General features: G+C 44.3%; 1 protein-coding gene across 3 annotated transcripts in view; it reads right to left on the reverse strand.

Annotated features, from left to right (window-relative positions):
• The window catches only part of ESRP1 (epithelial splicing regulatory protein 1), a 32,377-nt gene extending 23,207 nt beyond the window's left edge, over positions 1-9,170 (reverse strand). For 2 of the 3 annotated variants that reach the window (XM_064706491.1, XM_064706490.1), the window contains exons 1-4: positions 8,750-9,170; positions 8,415-8,543; positions 7,461-7,574; positions 4,887-5,001 (exon numbers count right to left, since the gene is read on the reverse strand). In XM_064706491.1, coding sequence (XP_064562561.1) covers positions 4,887-5,001; positions 7,461-7,574; positions 8,415-8,543; positions 8,750-8,881 — 490 coding nt within the window. In that variant the 5' untranslated portion in view covers positions 8,882-9,170. The remainder of the gene's footprint in view (positions 1-4,886; positions 5,002-7,460; positions 7,575-8,414; positions 8,544-8,749) is intronic. The other variant, XM_064706493.1, reaches the window with a different exon arrangement.
• Between the last annotated feature and the right edge of the window lie 5,942 nt (positions 9,171-15,112).

The raw sequence follows: 15,112 nt of genomic DNA on the forward strand, positions 1-15,112 counted from the left end.
AATATTTCCTTTGTGCTGAGCCAAAGATCCCTACAAGTGATCAGCATTTAGAGAGGGGAATGAGCAATGTGAGAGGAGCAGGAATTTGAAGAGAAGCCATCACACAAGGAAAAAAACAAGGAACCCACCCCATAATATTCTTCAGTGAAACTGTTTTCTGAAAACACTAGTCCACAGGAGAGGCAGTTCCTGAAAATGCTCTAGTGCCAACAGAAGCTGGTACCAGTTGTAAAACACAGGGAGTCAGTTGTGCCAAACTCTAGAGAAATATAAACACAGTGGAGAGGAGGAAGTAAGTCATCAACATTATTGCAGGCATAACCTCACAGCTTCACCTCTGATTAGTCAGAAGCACAGCTTTTTGACAAGACTGCAGAAGAAAATTGATCATTTTCTGCATGTTTAAAGAACATGTTAAGTAAAAGTCTGTATTCTAATGAACAAGATTGACTACACAGAGGTAGACATCTATGGACAGAGGCACTAGAAATTATGGTACTTGGGAAAAAATAGAAATAAAATAGTCTATAAAGCCTGTTCCTTGTTCTGTGAAGGGATAGGAGACCACATATATGTTTCTGTACATTCATATGTAAGGGATGCTTCTCCTGGGCAATTGGAGAAAATTACAGAGGATAATCCAAGTTCACATTTAAAGAAGTGTTAGAAACCAGACATGGCTATCCAGAGCTAATATATGCAGTAGCATCCACATGTATATTCTTAATAAAGCAACAAGCAAAAGACAGTCCCAAACAAGGCAGGATGGGAAACAAAGAACTACTTAATCCTAGTATGCAGCTGTGGTACCACCTCCTGCAACACTCAGCAAGTAAAAGGGAGCGGGAAGGAAAGGTATATTAGGGTGACCTCTCTAACATGGAAGAAACTTCTAAATTATTTCTTCAGATGTAGCACCACAGCTTCATTCACTGCCAGTGTCCTCCAAGACTTATTCCTTCTCACTCTCTTAACTCCTTTCTCATTGAATAACTAACTTAACCTGAGATGACATGAAATAGCATTGCAATTGTGCTCTGCACTGATGCTTTGCCCTTTGTTCTGTATCTTATTTAAGTCCCTTTAGACAGAAGATTACATCTTTCTACATAATGCTTTGCATAAATGTAATGTAATATAATATTAGCCAGTTCCTGAGTACTCTTACAGGAAATACAAATAGCAATATCCAAGATTCTCACCTAATAACCAATTATGGGCATTTTATTGCCAAAGTTAAGCACTATTGGGTATAATTGTGCTCCATATTATTGTTTCCAAGACACCCAGGTAAAAACACAAAAACAAACCAAACAATAAAACCCCAACAAATCAAGTTTCAGTACTACAATATCCAGCATATTAAACAAGCTGTTCTGGAGTGCCCCTGAGTTTCTACTGACAACACTGGCAGATACTCCTAGTAAGAAGTTATCCTCACACATCCAGTTCAGAAGTGAATGGAGCAAACCAAGTACTGGAGGAAGCAAGAGCTATTTGCCATTTAATAGCTTCTGCACACCCAATCTCGAGGCAAAGGATGAGTCTTCTGCAAACCTAATAGGAATAGTCATGCAAGCTTTATTCACTCCACCCTGAAGGCACTCACAGGCTGAAAACTGGCTCAGCAAGCTTTGCAAATCAAGAAGTGTAGCAAGTATGGGAGGTACAGAGGGTGCAAGAACAACCCTCCTCCTTTGTACGCTTACACATAAAAAAAAATGTCGACAGACCCAAGTTCTTTTCTCTGCTGGAACATGATCACTTCCCTCAAGTTTTGTTACTCAAAATTTCTCATAATTGTCCTGCTGTCATTACACTTACACAATTCTGACAAAGTCTGCCAGAAAGCTGTCTAATACACAAAAACTGTTTTGACACTATGAGTTAGGCAGCAGTAGTACTCAGAGATAATTACAACTAGTCTCAGTTCTGCCTTGGTCCCTTGAATTTCATAGCATTTTAAACATTGCTTTACTTTTATATAAAATAAATGTGTTGCTGTTTGTTGTGAAATGTATAACTTCTTGCAGGGATTGGGAGTAAAGATTTGTAAAGCTTTCACCTGAGTTCTTAAGTTTGGCATGGTTTCATTGCTGCACACAAGTTTCAAGTAGCCTCCTGAGAGAGTAAGTCCACAAAGTACTTTCTAAAGGAAAACCCAGCCAGTTATTCAGTCTATTATCTCTATGCTCTTTTACAAGATTGTGCTTGCCTTGTCTGCAAGAAATACACAGCCAAGCACCTACAATCCAGTGTACTGTATACTGAAATATGTGTCTGGAATCGACTGTGCTGTAGGAAGTTATCTCCCCTGACAGCTGGGAACAGCTGTGTACATTTCTCATTTGCCTGTAATGTGTTATTTGAGCAAAAGTGACCCATCAAAACAAAAGCTTTTGAAGAATTTAGTAACTTCAATGACTGTAGATTAATACCCAACTTTCTGCTAACTATTTCATATAGTAAAAGTTTCCTCTTACTGATCACCACCAGGCTATACACATATAAATGGAGATGTAAGCATATGAAGGGATGTGCCCAAAAATCCTTCTACTCATGCTTCTACCAGTCTGTAAATGCAGATCTCAAATATCCAGTCAGCTCTATACCAAAACCTCTATCCTCACCAAATGCTAATGTATCTATAGTTTCTGTGGCAGAAATCATGGAAGGGTCATACACCCTCTTTACCTGTGAGGCCAAGAAACTGCACTTTCTACCAGAACAAAAAGAGCTTGATCAGATTCTATGAGGTAATCTGCAGCTTCATTTCAACCCCCTGTACTTATTTCTGATTTGTTTTTGTGTCCACACTCCAGCATATCCATACATGAAGGAAGAAGAACTAAACAACTCTGCATACAATTTATGGAATTAGCCTTTAAACTCCACACCTACTTAAACAATCTTTTTATCCTAAACATCACATACACGTCCCTGGTCTACAAGGGCAATTAACCTGTGCAGCTTCTGACACTGAGGAGATTAAGTTGATATATTTCAGCAAGATGAGGAGAAAGAAAATTATCATATTTGCCAATAAAAGAAGAACAAAAATTCTTTTACCCTTTTTGGTCTCTGCATCCTCTGCTACCACACTCATATACAACTAATAGGGGAAAGACAATTGATTTTAGCCATGTTGCATAAACATAGCAAGTTCACAAATAAGAGCCTCAGCAGTCACAAAACAAAATAAGCCACAAAAATAAGTGCAAAACAAGAATGAAGTTAGGTTAATATACCTTAAGAAGCATATCTTATCCAGAACTGGGACTCAAGCTGAGTGTATTTGGATAGACTGACTAAGCTTCTGGGAACTTGGAGAAAATATTATTGGCAATTGCCAAAACTACTCTCAGGCAGCATTAACTCTAACTCCTGACAGTTACCTGGCTGGGTGGTAACAGGTAACAGAGTGGTCTGCTCCCCTCTCCCAGCAGGCAGGGAATACACAGTCCATCACCATGCCCAGCTGACCAGTGACACTCCATGTAGCTACAATCATACAACTCCTTCCACAGTGGAAAAGCATACCCCAGACATTCACATAAGGAGAAAACAAGGGCAACTCTCTGAAACACCTAAAGTAGTTCATTATCTTTAATTTCTCCAGATTGTGTCAAAACATTCCCTAAACAATGTATTAGATTTTTGACCATAACTTTAAGAAGTCTCCATCATCCAGTTTCAATGCACCACAGCATTTATGTCACTTTTCTACATAAAGATTCAGATCCATTCACACTCTAAGTGTACTGCTTTCCTTCAGAATATGGGGAGAAATAATTTTTGCCCCTTCATTAGCCAAGATTATTTTGCAAACAACAAAGCAGAGCAGAATGGTTAAAAATCCTCCCCATATGTGTATTTTATGCCCCCAACAGGTACAAAGCCCAGGCAATACTAGTTCTGCAGTGAAAGCCAAAAAATTTCTGAAGCCACAGACATCACCTCTTAATGGCAACCACTCCAGGGACACAATAAGCAAGTCAGAAGAAAAGTTATTAAAAACAATAGCAGCAGCACCAACCACCAATACCCAAGACAAACATCTCAAATTCCTTTATTCCTCCTTGATACTTGACTTTTGTGACTACTACTCCAATAGCTCAGTAGCTCTGTGTTGAGGAATATTTTTGGGATAAGGACTGAAGCTTGCAGCAAGAGGGGAGACAGCCAGGGAAGAAGGCACAGCCAAATCACAGCTTCAGCTCTCAAGTTCAGACTAGGGAAGAGACAGGATGGGGTTAGAGACCCCTTCAGACTATTCAGAAAGTAGTTTTAGACATCCCTATCACTGAAAATGGAAACCTACTACTGACTGCATCTTGGTGCCAGCCAAGCCTCACCCTGTGAGGTGTAGCATGTGCACCTTCTCTGAGACTGAATACCACATGTTGCAACAGCATTCCTGTGTTAGAGATTCACTACTAGGTCACACCAAGAGTAACCATCTCCTCTCCTGAAAACTAAGGGGGTCTCCCAATATTTGCTCTTGTCTAAAGTAAAATAAAAATCTAACTGATGCTGTAAAGCTCAACCCCCAAACTTAATATTACAATTCACAACAGCAATCTGAAAAAAAAAAAAAAAAAAGTGCTGCTGCACCATCACTGTGACATTTAAAGAGAGACAAATATCAAGATGATAAAGAAAACATACAGAAGTCAAGAAGAAATACAGGATTTTCTCCATGGAAGCATTCATCCTCATATGCTTTTATCTTTATCTTTGTGAGAAAACTAAGTACAGCTCCGAGTCACTCATTAAAGTTATACCACCCCTAAACATGTGTTGCAAGCATTACTCATACACCTCTGTCCTAAAATTCAGCCAAGACTGTAACAGCAACAGAGACACCGTCACTGTTAAAAGGATACATTCTGTCATGGCTGCAACATCGAGTTTGCTAACTTCAGGTGAGCCAGGGCAACACTTCTTGAACTCTTTCCGCAAGTCAAAAAAGGAGTAGAAGCATTCAGGCAGTGAAATATTCTGTAAAAGGAATAAAGTAACCACTGTCAATTAGGGTGAGTTTAACCTACTTTGTGTATAGATACCAAACCTTCTAACAATAGCTTTAGAATAGATAGGAAACACAAACAATCTCTTTGCTACAGATTGCTCTTCATGGTTCTTCTTAGCCAGGTAAGTATGTTCATAAACCTTTTTTTCTTAAACAGCTTTCTCTTTATATTGTTTAATAAGAGAAATGTGCTTTTGCACTGCCAGAAAAACATTTGCCATTATTACTAGAGCTTCAAATCCAACATATATGTAGCAGAGAAAATGCCTCCTATTGCAAGATTTATCATCAGTTCTTGATTACAATTTTAGCTATACGAAGCCAGAGGGTAGTCAGTTCAGTTTGCAGAATTAAGCAAATTTCACAAGACTAGCAGATATTTTAGTTTATAGAAAAGGCTCTTTTCAGAGAATAGTCACACTTCAAATATTTATTTCCAACAAATAAAAAATCTGGCTGTGCAGAAGAGGGTTTGACATGGTGCAGAGGTTGTCAGCCCATGCATGGTAACTGCTTTAACTGCAGCATACAAGGCCAGAAGCAAGTTATGCAGCCCACTAGAAGTCAACGAAACCCTTCTTGCCCACCACTACATCTACCACGTGCTTCTAAGCTTTTTGGGAGTGGAAAGGAGAAGACATGGAGAAGTCTTGGGGGCAGCTGTTACAACCAATGCAAACCCTTATTCCTTCAGCGAGCTCTTCATCCCAGACAGAATACCTACATATTCCTCTGGGCTGTTTGTTGCCTGCAAGGCCTTTGTGGACTACAGATAAAGGCTTTCTGGGATTTAACAACTAGTTAGCATGTTGGCATTGTAACACATAGCAGCCTATGTGAAATCACATCTTGGGAGCCCAAAGAACACAGTTTAGGCTCTAAAACAAATTCTGCTTTGAGAACATTAGAGCTTATCTTAGCATATGGACCAGTGTATTAGGCAAACTATACTCTTTTAAGACTTATGAAAATGCAGATGGGCTTGCCAACATTTCCTGCTCTAGTTTTAGCACGATTTTCTTCCTTGATGTGAAATGAAGTTCTGTACTTCATTTATGTTCTTTTGGAATGGCTGATGCCAATTCATTCTCTGAATACCAGGAGCTGCTAGATGGCTTCAGAATGGATATCTTAGAAATAAATATCTTCTCAAGAGCCTACAGATTTCTGCCTATCTGGATCTTAGTGAACCCACACTCCAATCCCTGCATTAGGATATTCATCAAAAAACTATTACAAGTCTCATAAGCATCTGGTTTACTTAATCTACAGGCAGCACAAAGTAAATTACAAATGAACCATTCTCAACAAAAGAGCAACAGAAGAGTTCGATAAAGATGTGATGCCTGTCTGCGATCCCGTTATGATACAGAAAAAGGATCCCTGACATCAAACCAACTAAAATAACTGTAGGATGTGTCCCTTCTTTTGCTCACATAATTTAAATGGATAACAAATTTTACTTTATTAGCCAAGAAGAAAGTCTCTTAACCTGTTTCCACATTTTCTCATGTTTTATGTGATAGAAGGCAAGTTACATATATAAGAACTGTCCCTTCACTGTGAATAATGCTCACTGTTCCTCTTCTAAGCCTTCAAAACTATCAATACTTAAAGCACAAATAAGTTCTAAAACCAAGCTCATTCAGTATCACTTCTGTAACAGCACAGACCTGCAGCAGTGTCCCTTCAAAGATGGGACAGCAAATTGATGGGCACAGAAGTCAAGTACAATGAGAGGAGCAGAACAGCTCAGTTACAGAGCAATGCATGTTCATACCAAACCACAAAATGAGGTGTCATTAATATTGAGGCAGCTATTTCAGAACCAGAGAGACTCACATATTGCTGCAACCCTATCACTAAAAAAAATGCAGGCAGGACTCCATAACACTAACAGTGATTTGGCAACTCTGAAGTTTTGGAAAACTCCAGACTACAGGACAATCATCACTCACAGCCTGTCTCACTCTACTGTTCAGCTCCTTACAAATATGAACACTACCCTTGGAGTGTCAACTCAACACCCAAAGATTGAAAGTTGATATAACTAGGCACAACTGTAAAATTTCAAAAAACAGTTTATGGTTAAGATGGTTAATTATTTAGCAACAATCTCACATCCTACCTGTTAACCCTGTAGAAGCTACAAGTATATTGTATATATATATAGATACAATATGTTGCACCTTTCTCAAGAGCCTCTTCCTTCTGATTTAACTTAAAAAGACATCTTAAGACCACATAAGGACAGGGCACTGTACATGCCTTCCACACAGACAGGCTCTTTAGCCTCTAAGCACATTACATATGAGCAATGTTTGTGCTGCAGTTGTGTGGAGGTACCCTCATACCAGAGAAGTTGATTTGTTTTGCAAGAAATCATAAAAAGCACATTAAGAGTAAGACTTAAGCTACAACTACATACCTTTTTGGAAGCTTCAGGGTGTAGAACCTGCCTAATGTGCAACTGTCCATCAGTACAGAAACAGAAAGAAGTACCCACACCAATGTTCAGTTCATTGCTCACGGACTGATTAAACTGTTGGCAGGAACAAGAAAAGACATACATGTTACAGAGATCAGAGTGGCACCACTAGGCAGCGTCATCAGTTGGTAACATGTTATTCCTGGGCAGCAGGAACACAGAGCTGGAATTCTTTTTCATATAAGCCTATTTCTTCACTTCTGTAGATTTGTTTCTTACTAGCTAAGCACATGCTAACTTCCATGATAAATCTCTTCACAAGGAAACCACCCCTTTCCCCCCTTCTAATGAGATATGGCTACACAGACAGCCCACACCACAGAATAAAATCCTTTCCAAGATTTGCAAGAGCACTGCAATGAGACAAAGCTGATTGCAAAGACCTGAGGCAGTACTGGGGCAAAAGAGCTTTTTAGACAGGGCATTCAAACATGTCAGAAAGAAGACAGGCTTTCAGCCCTACCCTCAATGGGAATCACACACACTTCCTTGTTAATCTAGAGGCTTCAGCACCATCATCTTCCCAGGACTGACGAGCACAAGCCTTTACAGCGGACACCTAAAGCTGGCTTCTTCCAACACTGATTAGGGCTCACCCTCAGCTGAAACTCACTCAGGGTCCAGCATGGCAGGAGAGTAGGGCAGGGAAATAGCTAACCCTAACCTTCCTCTCTTGGGGCTCAGTTCTTCCCAAGGCAAATAAAGAGACAGCAAGGGAGAAATCCTGTAACTGTAGGGCTTTGTGGGCCTTTCTGGCCCACAAGTGTTTGTGCTGCTCCCGTACCAGGCTCCACTGCTCTGACGGTGGGGGTAAGCAGACGATGATACCACCTCCACCCCACGGGGGAGCTCCCCAAGAAGACCGGCACTCAGCGGCCAGGTATGGGGTGTCACCTGTCTCAGTGCCTGCTCCAGCGGTGGAGCCAGTGCCAGGCTCTCCACATCCACTTGGGTGATCTCCTGGCACTCAGCCGTCAGTTCTGTGTGGTCAGGCCGAACCAGCACGTCATGCAGGTGCCCCAGCTCCAGAGAAAGCAGAGGAGGGGGTGAGTCAGCGCTCCGGGCTGAAAGTCCCCACCTGCAGCACCAGCCCCGACCCTCCACCAGAGCTTGCTCCAGCCTGGGACACCCACTACCAGCCCAGCGCCGAGACCGCCCTGCCCGCACCCAGCATGGCAGGCGCCAAGGGGAGCAGCAGGTCGGGGTGCTCCCCCGTCGGGTGAAAATACCTCCTTACTCCTCAGGTCGACCACTTTCCACAGGAGCTGGAGCAGCTCTCGCTCGTCTGAGCCCAACCTTGCCCCGTTGGTGCCCGCCGTGGTCACGAAGAGAATCACCAGGTAGTCGGGAGACGCCGTCATCGTGCCACCGCACCGGGCCAGCAGAGAGGATAAAAAGAAGGAAAGGGAGAAGAGGGGAAAGAGAAGAAGCCGGAAACTTTCCTTGCCCCAGGCGCTTCCAAGCGAGACCCAAGCGGCAGAACCCCCAGCGGCAGCCGCACTCCCCAAGGACCTGGCCCTGGCGCGGGGGAGGCGCACGGCTCCCCCTCTTTCCCACCCCTTTCCCCGAGGTGGGTGTAGCCGCTCCCGCACTAACTGCACTCCTGGGAAAGGCGCAATGGCTGCGAGCTTTTCTGCGCGGGGCCGCGGCAGCACCTGCCCGCCCCCGGCCCACGTGGTGCAGGTAACACACACCTGGCGCCGCCGCCCATTGGCCCCGCCGGGCGGGGACGTGGCAGCGCGCCGGGGGCGGCAGCCGGAGTGCGGGGCCGGGATTGCGGGGATGGGATTGCGGGGCTGGGATTGCGGGCGGGACGCCCGGCGCGGACCGGGATTGCGGAGATGTTGTGGGGGCGCGACTGTGGAGGAGCAGCCCCGGGCCCCTGAGGAGCCTCAGCGTGCCCGGAGCCTGGCGAGCCGCGCCTTCCGCCGGCGAGGTGCGCTGCACCGGGATGGTGCAACTCCTGAGCGACGGGGCGGGATCGCCCGGTCCTGCCGGGACTTGCCGTAGAGGGCACTTCTGCTCCTGCCCTGCTCCGGCAGCTCCGTCCCCAGGACGGACGGGCAGGGGAGATGGCCACGCCGCTCGTAACAGCCCCGGCGGGTCCCCCGCTTTGGTCGGGCCCGGAGGGGCCAGCGTGGTGCCAGGGAGCGCTGTGTCGGCGTGCGGACCGGCTGCCCCCGGAGCAGCTCCGAGGGAGACCAGCGGCTCAGGGCAGTAATGCCTTTTCCTCTGTCCTCCCTAAGGCAGCGGCATCGCAGCTTCTCTACGGTTCTGGCACGGCGGATCAAGTCGTGTGTTAACAGCTGGCTGGTTTGGCTGTCGCAGCCTTCCCTTGATGAGCCGGCGATTTTGGTTCTTTTGACAATCTCTGTTGTTCTATGGTAAAATCTCTATTTTAAAATCTCTTTTTTAAATGCATAATTCTCCAACACAAATTTTTTTCATGACAAATCACAGAACGCAGACTAAACGGCACTAACTTTCTGCAGGGAAGTCCTGTAATATACTTAATTCTTTAGGACCTCAATTGTTCATTTCCAACTTCATTGAGATGCTGCTTCTTGAAATTTTTACTGAGATCACAGACTCATGGAATATACTGAATTAGAGGGTGATGCCCTTTGAGTTTTGCCTTTTTTTTTTAATATGTTCTCTGTGTTCTTCACACATATATTTGTAACTCTGTCACCTATTCAATTAATAGCTAGTTTTCCCAGTACTTTTCCATGGCCTTTCCCTAAGCAGAAAGACAAAACAAACTCCAGAGCTCTAAGCCCTGGGGGGTACAAGGCCCCAGCGGTTCTGGTTCTTGGTTCTTCCTGGGAACCAAGGCCGAGAATGACTCTTGGAGATACATTCTCATGGACAAAGTACAGCCAGTGCTGAAGGGGGGGCTCCAGAGAAGGGGGGGGGGGGAATTGAATCATCACTTGTCCTTCTAATTAGTGCTTTTAATAAATTTTGCTAATTTCCTAAAACCTACAGAAATGTACTCACCCCTGGAGGAGGTAGGTTTTTGTGGAAGTTTTCCATAACTGCCCCTGAAGGCCTTCATTAAAGATCCTCTTTTATATTACCTCCTTACTAAAATTATCTTGAGTTTCAGTTCCAGGTTGGGAAATAGGCAACAAGGGGACCCATCAGGATCATTGAGTACAACTCCTGGCCCTGTGCAGGAAACCCCAAGAATCATACCATGTGCCTGAGAGTGTTGTCCAAATGCTTCTTGAACTAATGAAGGCTTGGTATTGTGACCACTTCCCTGGGGATCCTGTTCCAGTGCCCAGGAACCCTCTGGGTGAAAAGCCTTTTCTTGATATCTAACATAGACTTCTCCTGACTCAGCTTCATGCTGTTTCCTCAAGTTCTTGTCACTGGTCACAAGAATGAAGAGATACGCACTTGCTCCTTGTGAGGATGTTGAGGACAGTCTCAGGACAGATGTTGAGGTCTTGCCTCAGTCTCTTCCTTTCTTTTCAGCTGCTCCTAATCAAGTTTTCCCTCAAGACCTTTCACTATTCTGATAGCCCTCCTTTGGACACTCTCTAAGAGGTTTACATCTTTCTTACATTGCAGTGATCAAAATGTCAAAAATGCTGGAGGTGAGGCTGCCCCAGAGCAGAGCAGGACAATCCCCTCCCTTGCCTGGCTGGTGATGCTGTGCCTGATGCCCCCAGACATGGTTGGCCCTCCTGGCTGCCAGGGCACTGCTGGCTCATGTTCCCCTTTCCACTGACCAGGACCCCCAGGTTCCTTTCTGTGGTGCTGCTCTCCAGCCTCTCATTCCCCAGGCTGTCTGTACATCCAGGATTGCCCCATCCCAGTGCAGAATCTGGCACTAACCTTTGTCAAACTTCATACAGTTGGTGATTGCCCGTCTCTCTTAATTTGTCAACATCCCTCAGCAGGGCCTCTGTGCCCTCAAAGGAGTTGATAGCTCCTTCCAATTTGGTGCTGTTGGCAAATGTACTTAGTATGTCTTTGAGTTCCAAGTCTTTAATGAAGACATTGAAAATAACTGGGCCAAGGATGGAGCCTTGTGGAACCCCACTAGTGACAGGTTGCCAGCCTGATGTCACCCCATTCACTATAACTCTTTGCACCTGACCTGTGAGCCAGTTGCTCACCCAACATGTCAGTTCCTTGTTCAATGTCTAGCTGTGTGCTGGACATTTCAATGAAGGTGTGCCTTGTGTATTTCTTCATCACTATTCCTTATATATACTGCTGCAGGTTCACAGCTTGCATCACCTTTTATTAGCACAAACACATTTGTTTGTCAGGAAAGGAGCAGATGTGTTTCACCACTGCTGGGGATCCTGTCAGTCACTGACTTGTCCCCATAGTGCCTGGCATCCTCTTCCTGCCCTGCTGTGGTTTGGTGTAGCCTGGTTCTCCTTGTGGGGGCTGCTACCAAATTCCAGCATGGCTGGAGTAATTTTCACTCTCTTTGGTCTGAGATTTCAAAATTGACATTCACTAGTAGCAGCGACTGCAGTTTAAGGGCTTAAAATGTCAAATTAATCCCTGCAGTTTTTAAAAGCAGTAGCTGAAATTTTTCATGTGAATCCAGTATCAGGAAACAACTAAGATAATTGTACCCTATTTGTCCAAGGTTTAGAGCACCTGGTTTTCTTTGTGCATTTGTCTTCTCACTTTTGATGCACAGAGTAAAACATTTGTGAAGGTCTGGGGTGTTTGTCCTCAGTAGTGGCTGCAGGTGATCTGTACTCAGCATCTGAGTGATGTTGGTCCTCACACAGGGAGTTTGTGATCTCTGCTTAGGCTGGAGCAGCAGGATTCAATGGCATAGGATTTCTTTGTGCAGTTTCCCTTTCAGGTCTGAGTTTACTGCAACTTCTTAGAAAAACATTTATACTTTAGTACAAAAATTGAGCACATTTCTGAAATTACTTCACAGTGGAGCATGCCAGACAGAGAGTTCTGGCTTGGCTGGCTGCTTGTCTTTCAGTGAAACTTAATCATATTTCTTAGGCAGTTTCTTTCTCAGTGCCAGCTTGGCTTTTGTGATGCAGCCCTTGTCTTTGTGAGAATGGTTTTTGGATGGGCACCTGTTCCTTTACTCTAGTGATTTGTTGTGTTCTGGCTTACGCACTTTTTTTTTCTTCTCTTCTGCCTTATTGTTTCATCCTATGTCTCTGTCCATCTAGGAGCATGAGAGTTCCCAAATTATTGCTACAGCAGGCTGCATTATGTACAGTAACCCCTTTTAAAAGTGAAACCGTACCCTGAAAGTATTTTAAATTCCCATTATGTATTTTGGGTTACTGGCTAACCCTTGTTTCATTTACTCATTTGTTTATGAAGCTGCTTTTGCTATTGCCACTGTAGAGCCATTACCTTTTATTTTTCTCCTTCTTGGCTAATATATTCCCTAAAACACCTGTTTTCCAGTCACAATTCCCATTCCACCCTCTTTCTTGCATGCTTGCAGCATCTGGTCTAACATGCACCAGCGGGTCAGGTTCCTGTGTTGTGTTGCCCACGCCCTTGGCATTTGTGTATTCCCATTCCAGTTGCTTGTCCCAGGCCATTCCGTTGTCCTGGGACTGGTTAAGGATGGTCTTTGCATGAAGTGTCACCTTCCAGATGACATGGGCACCAGTACAGGAAGGTACTGGCCTGCTCTGAAGCAGGGTGATCTCTCAGGGCTCCTCGCAGCACGCTGTTGCTGTACTCATCTCCTCTCTGGCAGTCCTTTTGTTTCCTGCCTGCTGTATGTCTGCCCAGCCCTTTTGCCAATCTCAGTGTAACCGTTTTTTTCTGTCATTTTTCTATTAGCTCCGGTGATTTCCCACCACGTGTTCTTTTGTTCCATTTACGGTAACAGGGCAGTTCTGAAACAACTCACACCCTTCTTCTTGCCAAGGAGCTCACACCCCCCGCCCCCAACACTGCAAGAGACTCTTATTTATTTCCTCCATTTTTCTGAAGCTTCCTTCTTTCACCCATTGATCCCCTTCCTAACAAACAACCTGTGACTTTGCACTCCTCAATATGTCCAGATTTTTTCTGCCAATTCTGCATCTCCCACCCTGCTCTATTCCTCTACAGGAATTCACCCCAATACCACCTGCAACTGTTATCCTTTCCAGCACAGCAGACCTTTGGCCTCTGACAAGTATCCCACCCATATCACTTTTTCCCAGTTTCCCTCCAGAATATCAACTTCTTACAACTGAAATTGGAGAATCAGCTCTGTCATTCTTTTTTGAATGTGTTAATGTTTGCTACCAGTTTTTTTAATGTCTCTAAGATAACTGCTGTTCGTAACCAAATTCTGTTATCTCTGCTTTCATCAGTGGAGAAAATACCCCCCAAAATACCCAAATTACTTCTTGATATCATGCAACTGTGTGACATTCAAGCACTGCTGTTCTTGCAGCAAGGAGATGCCTGACCTGTAAGCCCAGCCATGTTCTGAAGTCAATGACACTGCATTCAGAGCCATCTAAATGGAATCCTGCAAAGACGATTCTGTTCACATCCAGAGCTGCAGCTGTTCCCAGCAGCGAGGGAGTCACTGCAGATAAAAATGCAGAGCTGGAATTCCCCTGCCAGTTACCAAAGACTCACAGGCTGACCTGGTTGCAGTACTGTTGCAGGCTGTCCCAGCAGAGAAGCCATTTGATAGGGACTGCGCTCCTCTGGCACACACAGTGATGGAGTGTTGTGAAGCTACTGCCCCACAGAAGTCTCCAAAGAGCCCCTAAACATGATCAAAGCAAGCTATGCCAACTGTAAAAAGGCATTGTGCTACTCTAGTAAAATACATATAAAGGGTTTTTTCTTCTTTTCTGCATAAAGCTATTGTATTTTACTTCAGGAGTTTTATCTGGTAATTCATAAGGATGAGATAGGCATCCATGCTGGGGCAAGAATAACAGCAGGGAAATCTACCAGCATGGCAAAGGACGCCCCTTGTTTTTCAAATTGTGAAATATTTCTTTAAAGGGATTTGTACTTTAACTACATCTGTTCAAATAGCATGAGGCAGAACCATGTTTTCAGTGAACTGGGAAGAAATTCTAGCTGATGAGTATCCCTGTACTGCCACAAAACACCTCTTCAGGTGTGCCAGTAGAACTCTTAGGGGAATTGCATGCTGTGCTTTGGGGAATTGCATGTTGGCTCCCCAACACGTGCTGTGGGGATGGGAACTTCCTGAACTAGTTTCACCACCACAAATGGATGTATTGAACCACAGCTTTGTTTAAAGTGATGCAACATTTTCATGTGGAGTACTACCTAGAGGACTGCTGCTCTTGTTGTAAGTGAAAGTTTGGAGTGCTGAGAGAGCAGCAAGCTCAGCTACTGAAACAGAAAAGGGGCTTGTGAAGTCCTGATACACACATAAACCAGTGTATTTCATAAGCAGCTGTTTCAGACACAAGAGGCAGATAGCAAGGGATAATTATCCCCGTTAAGTAAAATGCAGGTATTTGGCTAAGGCTTCCATCTAGAGATGTGACACATCTTTTTACAGCTTCCTCCAAAGGCACATGGTGCAGCTGTGCTGTCAGGCATAGAGCTCGTACAGAAAACTTGTGTAACCAGCATCGCTTGCG

The sequence above is a fragment of the Zonotrichia leucophrys genome, chromosome 2 (assembly GCF_028769735.1).
Source record: "Zonotrichia leucophrys gambelii isolate GWCS_2022_RI chromosome 2, RI_Zleu_2.0, whole genome shotgun sequence".
Taxonomy (NCBI): domain Eukaryota; kingdom Metazoa; phylum Chordata; class Aves; order Passeriformes; family Passerellidae; genus Zonotrichia; species Zonotrichia leucophrys.